Here is a 17,532-nt window from a genome sequence, read left to right as displayed (position 1 = left end):
ATATTTTCGTTTACAGTCCTCAAATTCCGATATGGCTTCAGTAAGCCATCCGACAGCAGATCTTCCAAAAAAACGTAAAGATAAAGACAGAGACAGACCACACAGGTCCAAGCCTACTGATGACGCTTCCATTAAGCTACTCGTCAGTCCTCCAGTACTCAGTGAGGCGCTTTCCCAGCCACTGATGCCCGCTTATGTGGATTCTCAGGCCGCTACAGAGATGCTTTCGGAGTCCAGTATGCTAGAAAGCTCTTCTTCGTCGAAGGATCCTGAGGTCGTCTCTACCTTGGATGGGTCCGCAGCCATTGAGCAGGCACTGGCTTCCGAGGATGTCCATTGCACAACCAAATCTCGACACAAACCAACATCTTCATTCGTGACTACCATTCTTTCAAAAACAACTGAGTTTTTTTAGGCCCAGGGTTCAAACTACACCCAAGAAACCGACTACCCACTCTCAGGTGCCTGCATCCTTGCCTCAGTCTCAGATGCTTAAAATGGCGGAAGACCTTGTCATGCTGATCTGGAGAAGCTAAGCTACTCCCTCAAAAAGGAAAAGAGATCTGTCCCCAGTAGTTTTGTCTGAACAAGGGTCAGATGAATCTGATGCATCTGACTATGAAGACCTGCAACCCCTCTCCACTTATGAGGATTCTGATGCAGAGGAATCCATTCCTTTAGCCTCTTCCCCAGAGGATTTCTCCTTTGGGGGAAACCCTGTATACTTTAAGGGAGCATTTCCAATGGGAGAGTCAAGACTACCCTTAGTCTAAAGAGAGACTCAGGGAATTCTTAGACCTTCTGCAACACAGACCCTTGACCATCCCCCCAGTCGTGGATGTGGTGGATGATGTTTTCCTTGAATCCAGCTTGACTCCTGATGCCCTACCTCCTCCTCCCAGAAAACCAGACAGGTACCACAGAGTCCCTGACTCACACAAATATCTTTTTTAAAAATCCTACAGCTGACGATGAGGTCATTTCTCAAAGGCCTAAAGGGATTAAAGCAACCTCTGCTACGAATCCCACACCCTCAGACAGGGATTCCCAAACATTGGACAGATGGGGTAAAAAAGTATACACCTCAGCTACTCTTGCTATCAGGGCACTTAATTGTCAGTTCCATATGCTTAAATATCATCAACATACCTTGGAACTCCTTAAACAAAAATGTCTTCCTTTCCTGCCTGGGCAGAATCTAAAGATTTACAAGATATAATGCATTCTGCAAGTCACGCGACTAAACACACTTTGCACTGTGGTTTTGATGCCCTGGAAACTTCTTGCGGGGCAGCAGTCAGTGGATCTGTCATTAGGAGACATGCATGGCTTAAGGAACAGCCCCTGCCAGACCATGTCAAATCTAAATTGTTGGATGCCCCCTTGCACAAAGATAACTTATTTAGCACTAAAGCAGAAGAGGTTGTAAAAAAGATGGAAGAAAAAGCAAAATCTATGCAAACTGTTAAAGATTTCTTACAGGTCCAGCCGGCATTGTCCTTTCAAGCACTGGTCCTTTCCTGCTCCGAGTAAACAGGCCCAGCCTAGGCCCCATGGAAGCAGACCCGGGGAATGCAGAGATCTAAGCAGTGGACTACCTCCACTTCAAAACCAGGGAGTTCTTAGCCACCCCCTTATGGTAAGAACTCACAATGACTCACCTCCTCCCAACCTCCCCTCTGCCCACCTTCACTTTACCCCTAGGAGGAAAACTCTCCTTTCACTCAAGCACGTGGGCCACTATTACCAAGGGCCAATGAGTTCTGAACATTGTGCCTCATGGATACATATTCTCCTTCCACACCCTTCCAACCCCAAAAGGGTTCCCAGATCTACCACCAAATTAGTGGGCAGAGGCTCAAAAGCAAATCCATTTCCTGCTCTCTTTGAGGGCAGTAGAGCACATTCCTGCAGAACAGATAGGACAAGGCTTCTACTCTAGACTTTTCCTGGTGTCCAGAAAAGAGGGCACCTGGTGCCCTATCCTCGATCTATCCATTCTAAACACCTTCCTGGTGATCCCATAATTCAAAATGCTCACCCTCCAGCAGTTGCTACCCATGCTCTCCAAGGACGCCTGGCTAGCCACTCTGGATCTAAAAGAGGCCTACCTCCACATTCCTATTTAGGGAATCATGCAGAAAATATCTCTGCTTCAGGGCAGGATCTCAACACTTTCAGTTCTCTGCGCTTCCCTTTGGCTTATTCTGCTGTCAAAGTTTTCACGGAATGCCTGGCTCCTGCCATTGCCTTTTGCAGACAAAGAAATCTTCAAATTTACCTCTACTTAGACGACTGCCTTATTCAGGCAGACAGCCAGGACAAGCTGCTCAAGCACCTGGTCTTTGTAAAGAACCTACTAAACTCCCTAAGGTACACAGCCAACAAAAAGAAATCAAAGCAGGTGCCCACCCAAAGGATAATATTCCTGGGAGCAAGTCTGGACACAGCATCCCAGATGGCATACCTTACACCAGAAAAACAAGATGTTCATTGTGTTACCCTGCTGCAGTTACCACACTTGGGTTATCCTGTCATCAGGCGGTCCCGCAGTCGGCCGGAATTCCAAAGTCTTGGTCCGGCGTCGGTTGCTGTCGCTTCTTCCCTGACGTCAGTGCGCCAGGGGTATATATAATGCAACCAACGCCATTTTCTCCAGTCTTTCTTGCCGCGCGGTGCCTGAAGCAGAAGCAGTTCGCAAGTGCCGGTCGGCCAACTCCTGCAAGCACTGGGGTTCATGGCATCTTGCATTCTCCTCATTCCATATGCCAGACTGCATATGAGGAAACTTCAGTGGTACCTAAAGTATCTAAAGAGCCTTTGGTGTCAACACTCTCAAGATCTGGAGACTCTTCTACCTATAATTCCTTGCCTCAGACTGGAATTTCTTTGGTAGGTAACAGCATGCTCCCACAGCAAGGGACTGCCCTTCTCCCCATACCCTGCCACCCAGACCGTCACCACAGATGCATCAGACTACACTAGGGGGGGAACACCTGGATGGCAGGTGCATACAGGGCCAATGGAACCCACAGCAGACCCCCCCTACACATCAGTCAAAAAGAGGTTATGGCTGTGCAGCACGCCTTGATAGCTTTCAGACCCCTTCTGTCTCCAGGGGTTCTCCTGATCAAAACAGACAATACTACTGTGATGTGGTACACCAACAAGTAGGGAGGGACTCACTCCTACCCTCTAAGCAGGCTGGCCATGACCCTTTGGTTCACAGCCTCTTACATGCAGCTTCACCTGTTCACACAATACTTACCAAGCTCTCTCAACTCCCTGGCAGACCAATTAAGCAGAAACCTTCTGGACCCAGAAGTACCTTCATACTAATAACTCAGAAATGGGGAACCCCGAAGGTCGACCTCTTTGCCTCCAAATTCTGCACCAGGGAGCATCACTGCATGGCTTGGAAAGTGGATGCCCTGTCCTTCCCCAGGGTCAACCTCTCAGTCTATGCCTTTCCTCCCCTTCCTCTCATCCCTGGGTACGGTTCAGAATAAGGGAGGAAAAACCAAGGACCTTTCTTATAGCTCCAGACTGGCCCCAACAGCACTGTTACCCCTTGCTGTGCAGCCTGTCCTCACTGCTTCCATGGCATCTTCCTCATATTCCAAACCTCCTAACTCAGAGCAAGGGGGAATTCATGTATCCCCAATTGCAGACACTCAGTTTGGCAGCTTATCTTATTCCCTAACCCCAAACCAATCTGCCAACCTCAGTAAACAGGTTCTGGATGTTATCCGTGAGGCCAGATGCCCTAGCACCAGAAAGTCTTATGCAGATAAATGGAAAAGGTTTTGCACCTGGATCCAGGCTAAGGGGGCCAGTATTGACAAAGCTGTCCATCCCTCTCATCCTGGATTACTTAGCTGACCTACTACACAGTGGTCTCTCTTTCTCCTCTATAAAAATTAATCTCTGCTATTTCTACTCATTTTCCCACTGAGCAGCCACTTTTCTCTCACCCTTTGATCAAACAGTTCCTCAGAGGGGCTAGCAACTTGAGGCCCCCTAGAAAGGCACCAACACCAGTTTGGGACGTTAACTTTGTCTTGGAAAAGCTCACCCTACCTACTTTCAAACCAAGTTCTTCTGCAGAGCTAAAATTTCTCTCCTGGACGACAGCCTATCTTCTGGCCATCACTTCAGCCAGAAGAGTCTCTGAGCTGCAAGCACTCATGGCTGTGGAACCCTTCATCATCTTCCATGCAGACCGGGTATCCCTCAGAACTAACCCATCCTTCATGCCCAAGGTGGTGTCACTTACCACAAATGTAGATGTTTGAGTGTATTCACTGTTGCAGTCCTGGTTTCCCTCCCTCCAGTGTGACTCTCAACCAATCCATTCATTTGCCCACCTTATTTCCTAATCCTCAGAACAAGGAGAAAGGATTTTTCACTCTCTCTAGATGTGCACAGACAGCTCAGATACTATCTGGGCAGGACTAAATCCTTCAGAAAGTCTGATCAATTGCTGGTTAGCTTTGCTACAGGGGCAGAAGACAAAGCCACCTCGAAGCAAACCATTTCCAAATGGATAGCACACTGTATCCATTTCTGCTACAAACAGCATGGCTAGCCTCCCCCCAAGGGGGGTTAGGACACACTCCACCAGAGCAGCTTCCACCTCTGCAGCTTTCCTCAGACGAGTTCTCACCAGGTACATCCTGGAGGCTGCCACCAGGATATCTGTTCGCACTTTCACCAAGCATTTCCACCTGCCTCTCTTCTCCAAATCCAGGGCAGGGTTTGCCTCTGCAGTCTTGCAGGGCATCCTAGCCAGCCCCTGGCTTCCTTCCCTACCTCCACCCATTTCCTCAGCTTTGGGAATCTACCCAAATGTGATGAGTGCAAGAGTGAAATGTGAAGAACATAGTATAGTTGTGTACACTTACCACAAATGTAGATGTTTGAGTGTATTCACTGTTGCAGTCCTGGTTTCCCTCCCTCCATCCCCCTTTTTTCTCTTTCTCCTTTTGTTAACATTCTTCCTTGTTGTTCTCCTTTCCTTACAAGGGACATATTGGTATTTATTTTCCACTGGTGGTGTTCTTTCACGATAACAACGCCTCCTACTTTGGGAGCTCCTGACAGGTTAGGGTAAGAAAAACTGATGTAATGGCGTCGGCTGCCTTACTTTATACCACTGACGACCTGACATCAGTCCTCAAGCGACAGCAACCAACACAGAAATACTAAGTCACTGGTATTCGGGCCAGCCGAGGGCTACCCTGCCAGGGATAACCCAAATGTGATGACTGCAACAGTGAATACACTCAAACATCTACATTTATGGTAAGTGTGCACAACTGTACTTTCTGATGAAGTCCTTGTTATTGGACGAAAGCTCTTAACTCTTTTGTGTGGAATAAAAGTTTTTGTACCTGTTATTGTTTGCTGATGTTTTTCCTGGTCACATAGTGGCACCTGTTTTGTGTTTTTGGTTTGTAGTTAAAGCATGGTACTTCCTCCTCTTATTCGGTTCTCAGTATGCAAATTGGCCCAGCTCTTTAAGAAGAAACTTGTTATAAGCCCATAACCTTAACCTTCTCAAAAGTTATGTACTGTGACTCTTCTTCCCTCTAGGGTTGTGTAGAGCAGCAGTTTGACACAATGAATGGTGGAATTCCAGTATCCAAGAACAGTGCTTTTGCAGAAGAGTTTGCACATAATATTCGCACAATTTTTAGCAATGTGGAAGCTAAATTGGGTAAGAGAAGTGCTGGCTTTTCTGTAAAGTTTTTTCTTTTTTAATTTTTTAGTGATATTGATTTGTGCGGCAGGTTCTTCAAGTGTTTTCTTTTTTCAGGTGAACCATCTGAAATTGATCAGAGAGACAAGTACGTTGGTGTGTGTGCACTTTACGTATTGCACTATCAGATATTTAGAACTGCAGACAAAAAGTTGTTCAAGACTCTGTTAGATGTTTGCAAGAAGGTAAGGCTAGTACTTCTGCAACTTTATTGTGATGTAAGTTAAAATAAAAGTAAAGAGATTTTTTAGTAGTACAAAATGAGAGCATCTTGGGTTTTACACATTTCTTCTGCAGTAGGTCTTAAATAATTATATATAAAAACTGAGCAGTGCAACTGTAATGGTAGATCTCATAATTCCTTTATGGGCCCTTGATTGGATTAATTTTCTCCAGTAATCTCCATTTGACAATGAGACATGAAACGCCTTGCATTCTTGGATTTTTTTTTTATGCTCCTGATGTTCTTCGTGTTTCACTGTTGCAGTCATCACATTTGGGTTATCCCTGCCAGGGTAGCCCTCGGCCAGCCCAAATACCAGAGGCTTAGTGTTTCTGCGTCAGTTGCTGTCACTTCAGGACTGACGTCAGGTCATCAGTAGTATAAAGTAAGGCAGCCGACGCCATTATATCAGTCTTTCTTACCGTGGACCCCAAAGCAGAAGCAGTTCACACGAGTGCCTGTCGGTCACTACCTGAGTTTCGTCTACCAATTTGAAGCTGTAGTCTTCTAAAGCTAAGTACCCCATTGGAGATCCTTTTTTCTTGCACTAACCGATGTCAGAAAAAGTTAATAATTGTCTCACCTGTGGAATGCAAATACCACACTGAGACTTTCATTCTTAATGCGTCACTTATTTAGACCCAGACCACGACATCCCCCGCTGTCGCTTTTGTGCTTTGTTCAACACCAGAACTGTCCATCGTCGGGCCCTTATTGTAGCTAGATATTTTTGCCTACAGTCCTCGAACTCCGATATGGCTTCGGTAAACCATCTGACAGCAGATCTTCCAAAAAAAACGTAAAGATAAAGACAGAGAGAGACCGCACAGTTCCAAACCTACCGACAATGCTTACGTTAAGCTAGTTGTCAGTTCTCTGGTCCTCAATGAGGTGCTTTCGCAGCCCCTGATGCCCACTTCTGTGGATTTGCAGGCTGCTACCGAGACCTTTTCGGAGTCTGGTATGCTGCAAAACTCTTCTTCGACTAAGGATCCTACGGTCGTCTGTACCTTGGATGGGTTTGGAGCCACTGAGCAGCCACCGCCTTCCGAGGAAGTCCTTCGCACTACCGATTCTTAACACACACCGACTTCTTCTTTCACGACTACCATTCTTTCGAAAACTACTGAGTTTCTTAGGCCCAGGATATAATCCACACTCAAGAAACCGACAGCCCAATCTCAGGCACCTGCTTCCTTGTCTCAGTCTGAAATGCTTAAAATGGAGGAAGACCTTATCATGCTGATCAGAGGAAGCCAAGCTACCCCCTCCAAAAGGAAGAGAGATCTGTCTGAACGAGAGTCAGATGACTGTGATGTATCTGAATATGAAGAAATGCAACCTCTCTCTACTTAAGAGGATTTTGATGCAGAGGATTCCATCCTTTCCACCTCTCCCCCAGAGAATTTTTCCTTTGGGGAAACCCTTCATACCTTAAGGGAGCATTTCCAATGGGAGAGTCAGGACTACCCTCGGTCTAAAAACAGACTCAGGGAGTTCTTAGATCTTCCACAGCACAGACCCTTGGCCATCCCCCCAGTCCTGGATGTTGTGGAGGATGTTTTCCTGGAATCCAGCTTGACTCCTAACACCCTTCCTCCTGCACCCAGAAAACCAGACAGGTACTATAGAGTCCCTGACTCACACAAATTTCTTTTTAAAAATCCTTCTGCTGACCCTGAGGTAATTTCTCAAGGGCCTAAAGGGATTAAAGCAACGTCTGCTAAGAATCCCCACACCCTCAGATAGGGATTCCCGAGCACTAAACAGATGGGGTAAAAAGTATACACCTCAGCTACTCTTGCTATCAGGTCACTAAATTGTCAATTCCGTATGCTAAAATTTCCGCAAGATACCCTGGAACTCTTCAAACAGAAAATGTCTTCCTTTCCTGCTTGTGCAGAATCTAAAGTGTTAACAAGAGTTGATGCATTCTGTAAGTCAAGTAACTAAACACACCTTGCACTGTGGTTTTGATGCCCTGGAAGCTTCTTGCAGGGCAGCAGTCACCGGATCTGTCATTAGAAGACATGCATGGCTTAAGGAGCAGCCCTTGCCAGACCATGTCAAATCTAAATTGTTGGATGCCCCCTTGCACAAAGACAACTTATTTGGCACTAAGAAGAGGTCTTAAAAAAGATGGAAGAAAAGGCTAAATCTATGCAGACAGTTAAGGATTTCTTACAGGTCCAGCCACCCAGGTTCAGCAGGCATTGTCCCGCCAAGCAGTGGTCCTTTCCTGCTCCCACTAAGCCAGTCCAGCCCAGACCCCCCAGACAGCAGCCACAAGGAATGCAGAGAGGTAAGCAGTAGACTACCTCCACTTCAAAACCAGGACATTCTAAGTCACTCCCTTATGGTAAGAACTCACAATGACTCACCACCCCCACCCCCTTCCTCTGCCCACCTTCACTTACCCCTAGGAGGAAAACCCTCCTTTCACACAAGCACCTGGGCCACCATTACCAACGACCACTGGGTTCTCAAAATATTGTCCCAGGGATACAGATTTTCTTTCCACACCCTTCCTACCCCAAAAGGGTTCCCAGTTCTACCTCCAAACCAGTGGGCAGAGGTGCAAAAGCAAGTCCTTTTCTTGCTGTCTATGAGGGCAGTAGAGCACGTCCCTGCAGAACAGAGAGTCCAAGCTTTCTACTCCAGACTTTTTCTGGTACCCAGAAAAGAGGGCACTTGACACCCCATCCTTGATATATCCATTCTAAACACCTTCCTGGTGATCCCAAAATTCAAAATGCTCACACTTCAGCAGCCTACCCATGCTCTCCAAGGATGCTTGGCTAGCCACCCTAGAACTAAGAGGCCTACCTCCATATTCCTATCAGGGAGTCATGCAGGAAATATCTCCGTTTCAGGGCAGGATCTCAGCACCTTCAGTTCTCTGCACTTCCCTTTGGCTTATCTACTGCTCCCAGAGTTTTCTCAAAATGTCTGGCTCCGGCCACTGCCTTTTGCAGACAAAGGAAAATCCAGATTTACCCATACTTAGATGATTGCCTAATTCAGGCAGACAGCCAGGAAAAGCTGCTCAAGCACCTGGCCTTTGTAAAGTCCCTACTAATCTCTCTAGGGTATACAATCAACAAAAAGAAATCCAAACAGGTGCCCACCCAAAGGATTATATTCCTGGGAGCAAGCCTGGACACAGCATCCCAGATGGCATTCCTTACACCAGAAAAGCAAAATTTCCTGACAGCCTACTTCTCTCAACTAGCCACCAGACCCCAGCTATCTACAAGAAAAATCCTGCAAGTTCTGGGGTTCATGGCATCTTGCATACTACTCATTCCATGTGCCAGACTGCATATGAGGAAACTTCAATGGTTCCTAAAAGGCCTTTGGTCTCAACACTGTCAAGACCTGGAGACTCTTATACCTATAATTCCTTGCCTCAGAAAAGATTTTCTTTAGTGGGCAACAGCATGCTCCCTCAACAAGGGACTACATTTCTCACCACCCCCCGCCTCCCAGACCCTCACCACAGAAGCATCAGACTATGCCTGGTGTGCACACCTGGATGGCAGGTGCATACAGGGCCAGTGGAGCCCACAGCAAGTCCTTCTGCACATCAACCAAAAAGAGATGATAGCTGTCCAGCACACCTTGATAGCTTTCTAGTCCCTTCTCTCCCCAAAGGCTCTCCTGATCAAAACAGACAACACCGCTGTAATGTGGTATATCAACAAGCAGGGAGGGACTCGCTCCTACCCTCTGTGCAGGCTGGCCATGACCCTTTGGCACATAGCCTCTGCCATACAGCTCTACCTGCTAGCACAATTCCTACCAGGTTCTCTCAACTCTCTGGCAGACCAATTAAGAAAAAGTCTTCTGGACCCACACGCGTGGCAGCTCAACAGAAGAACCTTCACCCTAATAACTCAGAAGTGTGGCACCCCGAAGGTTGACCTCTTGCCTCCCACACCAACCATCAGTTCTGCAAATTCTGCACCAGGGAGCATCACTGCATGACTTGGAAAGTGGATGCCCTGTCCTTCCCCTGGGTCAGTCTATCGGTCTGTGCCTTTCCACTGCTCAAAATAAAGGAGGAAAAACCAAGGAGAATTCTAATAGCTCCAGAATGGCCTCACCAGCACTGGTATCCTTTGCTGCACAGCCTGTCCCCATTGCCACCATGGCATCTTCCTCAGATTCCAAACCTTCCGACCCAGAGGGAAGGGGAATTCATGCATCCCCAATTGCACACACTCAGTTTGACAGCTTGGCTTATTCCCTAATCCCTGATCAATCTGCCAACCTCATTAAACAGGTTCTAGAATGTTATACGTGAGGCCAGACGCCCTAGCACCAGAAAGTCTTATGCTGACAAATGGAAAAGGTTCTGCACCTGGATTCAGGCAAAGGGAGCCAATACGACACAGCCCTCCCACCCTCTCATCCTGGATTTCTTAGCTGACCTGCTACACAGTGGCCTGTTTTTGCTCTATTAAAATTCATGCCTCTGCTATCTCTGCTCATTTGCCCACTGAGCAGCCCCTTTCTCACACCCCTTGATCAAACAGTTCCTAAGAAGGGCTAGCAACTTAGGCCACCCAGAAGAGCACCAACCCCAGCTTGGGACCCTAACTTTATGTTGGAAAAGCTCACCCTGCCCCCCTTTGAACCAGCTTCTTCTGCAGAGCTAAAATTTCTCTCCTTTTTTTTTCCTTACGGTAGGGATGAGGAAATTTGCCCTTTCCCCACTGTAATGCGATCTTGGAGTTGGTACATATAATTAGTGGGGGGTGTTGGGGGCTGAGAAGGTTTAGATGAACAGCATTTACGATGTAATGCCATTTTATGCGTTTACCATTCGATGAATATACATAGACCCCCCTGAACACTTTGTACTGTTCCCACATGTTCCATTTATTTGTGTAATTTGTACCTTCCTTTTTCTAAAGATCCCACTTCCAGTTCTTTTGTTTTGTTTACAGTGTTCAGTACTTCTGTAACTGTATTAGATTTTCATTCCCAAGTTTTAGTAATTGTTTCTTTTCTTGCAGTCAGTATCATTAAACTTAGTAAGCCCTTACTATGTCTAGACATTTCTGATCCTGTATATTGGCTCAAAAGAATAATTTCCTTTGCTACAGCTATTTATTCCTCCAATATTTTAACAAAGTATTCTGTAGGGAGTTTTTAAAATCTGCCAACTTGTTACATTCCTGAAATTTTTTTCCCAATCACCTTTATCTTTCCCATTACACCTCCTGCATTTGCTATGTTCCTGAGGAAGAATTCTCTGAAGTCTACTTGGAGATATTAATAAATGCACAAACACTTCCAAGCAAAAATGCTAAACCTTCTGGACTATTTTGCATACTGGGGAGCCATATAGATGTCCTTCCATTGTTCCTTTGTAAAATGCCTTTTTAGTCTTTTTCCATTTTTTTAATGCCCTTTAGTAGATTCTTTAAGTTATTAACCAATATATATGCCTTTCTAATTTTCAAACTATATTTTATATGACCTTATTATCCTTTTTAAGAGAGAATGTGCACAGCAGAGCAGTACGCCCCTCATTAGTCTAAACAAGCGAGTCAGAGAACTAGTTAAGTCTCTGAAAACAGACTTTGAGGTAAAAATAGATTCCAAAGCTAAGGATAACCATAAGGCATTTTCAGTTATGTCCGCATTCTTAAGGGCAACACCCAACAGTCTGTGGAATTAGTTGTAGATGGCATCACCTATATTCAGCCAGAAGACGTAGCAAATCTGCTGGCTGACAAATTCTGCTCAGATTTCACCTCTGCCTCACCCCCAGTTCTCCCCTATGAAATAACCCCCACCACTCCACAGCCACTTATCACCAAAGAACAGGTTGCCACTGCACTTTCTAAAGCTAAAAACTTGGATTTATTGAGACCCAAGAGTATACCAGGTTGCCTCTTAAACAGCTTAAATCAGGACTTATAAGGCACATTAGGACCTCTGTTTAGCCGCAGCCTTTGGGCTGGCTTTGTCCTGATAGAGTGGAGAACAGCAACAGTCATCCCTCTACATAAAGGAGGACTATCTACTGACCTGGGAAATTACAGACCATTAAGTTTGACTAGTTTTTATGTAAGGCCATGGAAAGAATAGTCATGGACTTAATAAATAATGACACAGGAGACGTCCAAACACTAGACCTGTTCCAATTCAGCTTTGTCAAGGGCAGGTCATGCCTACTGAATCTGGTGTATTTCTTTGAGAAAGTCACTGAGGCCATGGATGATGCTAAAACAGTGTATAACCACCTACCTGTATGGCCAAGGCATTTGATGCGGTTTCCTACTCAGGTATTATAAAGTCATAAAACTGGGCATAAATCCCTATGGCATCAGATGGGATACCCAATTGCCTCATGGACAGGACACGTGATTAAAGTGTGTGAATCCAGAACTAGCAAGAGGCCATTTACTAGTGGTGTGCCACAGGGCTCAATACTGGGACCACTCCAGTTTGGAATATACTTATCTGAAGTCAAGGCAAATGTGGAAGGCCTCTGAATGACAAAGTTTGCCTACAACTAAAAGCTGCGGGCAATCATCCAATCCCCCAATGATGTAGATGTCCTTTAGGATGGTCTAGATCAGACAAGTGATTGGTGTCAGAGCCATGGCCTAAAACTAAATGCAAAAAATGCATTATCATACCCTTTGGGAACTCAAATACACCTACAAATTACAACATCAATACCACACCCCTTAGAGTAGACTCAGAAGTGAGAGATCTAGGTACACAGATTATATAGCCTGAACTCTGACAGACGTGTCCGCAGTGGTGAAGAAATACTTTTATGTGGCACAACTTATAAGTAAAGGTATGGCACCTAGATCCAAGGAAGTTAGTCCTGCAGTACTCTGCCTTCATTAGACCAGCATTCTAGTACAGTGCGCCATTTGGCATGTACTTGACTAGGCACTTACAGCAGCTGGAGTAACCTCAGAGGTTTCTCACAAAGAAAATATGGGGTGTAAACAACATGAACTATGCTGATAGTCTTTCTCCTACCGACTATTAAGGAGTGACCTATACCTGACATACAAGGCACTCACAGATCCAGCCCAGATGGAGCTACTACACATCTGCAAGTCAAACAGCATGAGGGCCACCTGATCTAGGAATCTAAACTTAGACAGCGACTCAAAACATGCTGGCAAGACAGATGTGTCCTGGAGATTCCCCCCTTCTTTGAAACTGGTTTCCTATTCATGTTAAGCAGAGGCCTTCACTGACCCTCTTCAAATGCAATTTGGATCAGTGGATAGGAATTGCAGACTCACACTCAGGGTAATGCCTCTGTCCATTATGGACAGTCCCAGTCTGTGAGATACTGAATGCCACAGCCAGAAATCCATTCCATTCTCTTGCCCCTAGGGACCATATATTGTGTGAAATTGGGATGTTAAGTTGTCAATCTTGCCTTCATTCTTGCTGGATGGGTTCGGAGCTGATCCTCGGCTCTGACTCGGCACTTGCTAAGCTCGAGAGCTAATTTTACCAGCTCGAGGCAACCCTATATCCCATGATGCAAGGCAGAGACTACCTAGATCTCATTTGCCGCTTCGCTAATGAGGTGCCTCTTTTACCAGCTCTAGGTAAGTTTTCTTAATAATAAGACTTTGTCTCATCCCTTTTATTTTTCATAACCTTAGTTGTTTTGTGAACCTTAATGTTTATTTTAACCCTATTCCCGTTAGTGTTCCCTTTTTTTCAGGTTATTTATCCCCTTCCCTAGGTTAGGCCTTAGGCCTTTCCCTTTCCTAATTTTTCCTGTCAGGGATTTTTGTGTCTGTTTGAGTGTGTTGTATCCCTGTTTAGTTTTAATTTTTGGATTGGGTGTTATTTGTGTGTGTGTGTCTGTGTTTTTCCTGTCAACTTGTGTTTCCTCGACACAGCTATGTCGAAGGACACAAAGGTCTCAGGCTTCAAGAAGTGTGACTCGTGCTGTCAGAAGATGTCTCTGACAGACGGTCACACTTCTTGTGTTTACTGCCTGGGACCTCTGCACCTGCAGGACTCTTGTGCTATCTGTCATGCCTTCAGCCCAAGAGTCCTGCAGGAGCGCAGAAATAAGTTAATATTGAGGGGCTTATTAAAGCCAGAGAGCTCCCCGACTAAGTCGGCTCCGGGGAAGCCCTCGAAACCTGTTAAGCCTTCGGCTGCAAGTCCCAAGCCGTCGGCTACTGGTTCAACTTCTTTAGTGTCGAGATCGGCTCCGGCCGGAGCCGATCCTTCCATTCTAGAAGGCACAGTATCGGCTCCATCCGGCACCGATACTGCCAGATCTGGACACTCTGTGTCGGCTCCGGCTGGAGCCGACGTATCCTCGGCTCCTTCGGCTCCACCTATCTCTAAAAAGAGATCTCGATCCCCCTCATTGGAATCGATACGTTCGGCTCCGAGATCACCCCTGCTCTCGGAGCGGAGCCATCTGAGCCGTTCTTCTCGGTTGTCCAGGCTGTCTGATCACGACCTCGAGAGAGTGGTGAGTAGACTATTAAAGTCTCAGGCATTGGCCCAAATGCTCCATAGCCCGTCTCAACAGACGGTAGCTGTTTCACATCCACCTAACATTCCTCCTTCGACTCTCTTACAGAGCTCGGAGCCAGAGCTCCTCGGAGCCGTGACTGTTGTAGCTTCGGAGCCGATACCACCCCTTTCGGCTCCATCGTCCTCTGCTCCGATTTCCTCCTTGAGGCCTTCATTGGAGGGATCCGGGCGTCTGGTCTCTCTCATCGGCTCCGAGGGGGCGAGTGGCATCGGACCCTTGTTCGACCCCGTTCTCCCTCTCGGGGCTTCGGCGTTGGTGAGCTCAGCCCCGACATCTGCCTCGGAGCCTTCCCTCTCGGTGAGGCCTGGAGTTCCTATCTCTTCGGAGCGGGAACCTTCTGGTCTCTCTGATGGGGGAGCCTTCGAGGTGATGAGGAGTATACTAGCCCCTGGGCGTAGTCAACGGTCAGTTCCATCAGCTCCTCCCACTACAGTGCCTGCTGACGTCTCTTCCCACTCTCTTGCTCCCGGACCCAGAGATCCAATGCCTCAGGTTTCCCCATTGGGAATATCTTCCTCTTCCGAGGCTTCTCATGATCCGTCAGGTGAACCTCCGCGTAAGAGGACATGTAAGAGGAAACATCTAGACTCCCCCGAGTCTATTACATCTGATACTGACTTGGATGAGTCGGAGGGATCCCCAAGGTCCTCCTCTGAGGATGTCTCTTTTTCAGACATCCTTGAACTCCTTAAGCAGAGGGGAAACTGGCCCTCCCTTAATCCTTCCGAGGACGGGTCAGTATACCTGGAGGCATTCGGATCTCGACCCTCCACCTCCTGGGTGTCTCCGCCTTTCGACCCTCTTATGGACGTAGTGGCTCGGAAGGCGGGGATGGCCCCGGATTCGGTGGAACCTATTCCTAGGAGGCCTTCTAAATTCATTACGGCCCCACCAGATAGGCAATATTTGACAAAAGGTGTCCCGGTTGATGCCATGGTGGTGGCTGCAGCCACCAAGAAGGAACTAGCTGATCCTTCAGTACCTGTCCATCCTCCTAACAAGGATTCCAGGACTATGGACAGGTACGGCAAGCGGATTTTTTTCTTCAGCGACCTTTGCCATGCGATCGCTGAACTACTTGTGTCACTTCACCCGCCTTCAAAGAGATGTTCTTAAAGAGTTGGGAGAAGTTCTACAGGATCCGTCAGCTGCTGGGTCTCAGGACAAGATTAGCTCACAGCTAGGAATCCTTAACTCCGTTAACTCCTCCATGCGGCTCATTTCTTATGCAGCCGATGGAGCGAGTAGGGCCGCAGGAGTGGCTTTAAGGCGTCAGTCCTGGATGCGGCTTTGTAATTTTGCAGACCCCTTCAAGGCGTCCTTCACACACTCCCCTTTTGATGGCTCGACCTTGTTCGGGCCTCAAGTGAAAGACACTTTGAGTAGATGCGAACAAGATGGCAAGACTCTTTCTGCCGTAGGAGTCCGTTTCTCCACCCCTTCAAGACCTTACCCAAAAGGTCAGAAGGGAGGGAAGAAGTGGTTCCGCAAATCTCAAGGAGTCACGCCTGACGCACGAGGTCAGTTTACCCCCAGAGGCAGAGGGGGTAACAACAACAACAGACGCTGCCCTAGGGGCAGAGGTGGTCCGCAGAATCAGGGTAGCAGAGAGCCTCTTTCTGACAAACCCTTCCAGCATCCCTGAGATGTTGCCTGATTGTCCACCTTTGGAGGCAGTCGGGGGAAGATTATCGCTGTACCTGGCTTTCCCTTTCTCAAGACAAATGGGTACAGTCGATTATATCCGAGGGTTACAAAATTCCCTTTATTCAAACCCCAATTCAGCAAAAGGGAACCCTTCCAGACGTTCCACCCGGTCTAAGGGAACTAGCAGTACCAGAGATATCAAAACTGCTAGCAAAAAGAGCCATCCAGCTAGTCCCAGCAGACCAAATAGGATCCGGAATCTACTCAAGGTTCTTTTTAGTACCAAAAAAGACAGGGGACTGGAGACCAATATTAGATCTGAGCAAACTAAACAAGTTTGTGAAGAAAACAAGATTCCGGATGGTCACGCTTCAGTCCATTCTACCCTTTCTGGGCAAGGACAATTGGATGTGCTCGGTAGATCTTCAGGATGCATACTATCACATAAAAATTCACAGGCGCTCCAGAAGATTTCTCTGCTTTTGGCTTGGGACCAGTCACTTCCAATTCAGGGCCCTGCCCTTTGGACTCACTACAGCCCCCAGAGTGTTCACCAAATGTATGGCAGCGGTTACGGCTCACCTGAGACGTCAAGTATTCCAGGTGTTTCCATATCTAGACGACTGGCTCCTCACTGCCACCACCAGTCATCAACTTCTCCAGGCCAGAGATTACACCATTCACATTTGCAGAGAGCTAGGGATTTCTATAAATTTCGAAAAATCTGCCTTGTCGCCTTGTCAATCTATTACTTTTATAGGCGCAAAATTGGACACCGTACAACTTTCAGCAAAGTTAACAGACCAAAGGATCCTGGACATTCAAAGTCTCGTCCAGGTGATTCTTCTCAGCTACAAAATTCAGGCCAGATTTGCTCTGAAAGTTTTGGGTCTTATGGCAGCCGCTATAACACTTCCTCCCTTCGCCCGTTTTTACATGCGTCTTCTACAATGGATGCTATTTGCCCAATGGTCCTTTCAACAACTACCCATGCATCACAGGATCATAATAACTCCAACTTGCAAAAGGCATCTGACCTGGTGGATATCGTCCCCTCAAGTCCATCAGGGCAGACCCTTTGTTCCTCCTGCCCCGGTCACCACGGTTACATCGGACGCCTCCCTGATCGGGTGGGGGGGGGGGCATTATCAGGGCAGGATGGTCCATGGCACTTGGCAACCTTTCGAATACCATCTGCACATAAATGTCCTAGAGATGAGAGCAGTGCTTTTAACGTTGCAAGCCCTCAACGACTCTCTTCCCCTGGGAACTATTGCAGTCCAAATGGACAATATGTCCGTAGTGTGGTATATCAACAAACAGGGCGGAACCAAGTCCTATCCA

The 17,532-nt window shown here is 47.0% G+C and overlaps 1 protein-coding gene across 1 annotated transcript in view; it reads left to right on the top strand.

Annotated features, from left to right (window-relative positions):
• WASHC4 (WASH complex subunit 4) overlaps positions 1-17,532 on the top strand; it is a 1,952,913-nt gene that overhangs the window by 685,685 nt on the left and 1,249,696 nt on the right. Inside the window, exons 15-16 of the mRNA XM_044087827.1 lie at positions 5,596-5,719; positions 5,819-5,946. Of these exons, the coding sequence (XP_043943762.1) occupies positions 5,596-5,719; positions 5,819-5,946 (252 nt within the window). The remainder of the gene's footprint in view (positions 1-5,595; positions 5,720-5,818; positions 5,947-17,532) is intronic.

This window comes from Protopterus annectens, chromosome 11.part0, assembly GCF_019279795.1.
Source record: "Protopterus annectens isolate FY-2018-M chromosome 11.part0, PAN1.0, whole genome shotgun sequence".
NCBI lineage: Eukaryota > Metazoa > Chordata > Ceratodontiformes > Protopteridae > Protopterus > Protopterus annectens.
This window is presented reverse-complemented; position numbering and strand designations above follow the sequence as displayed.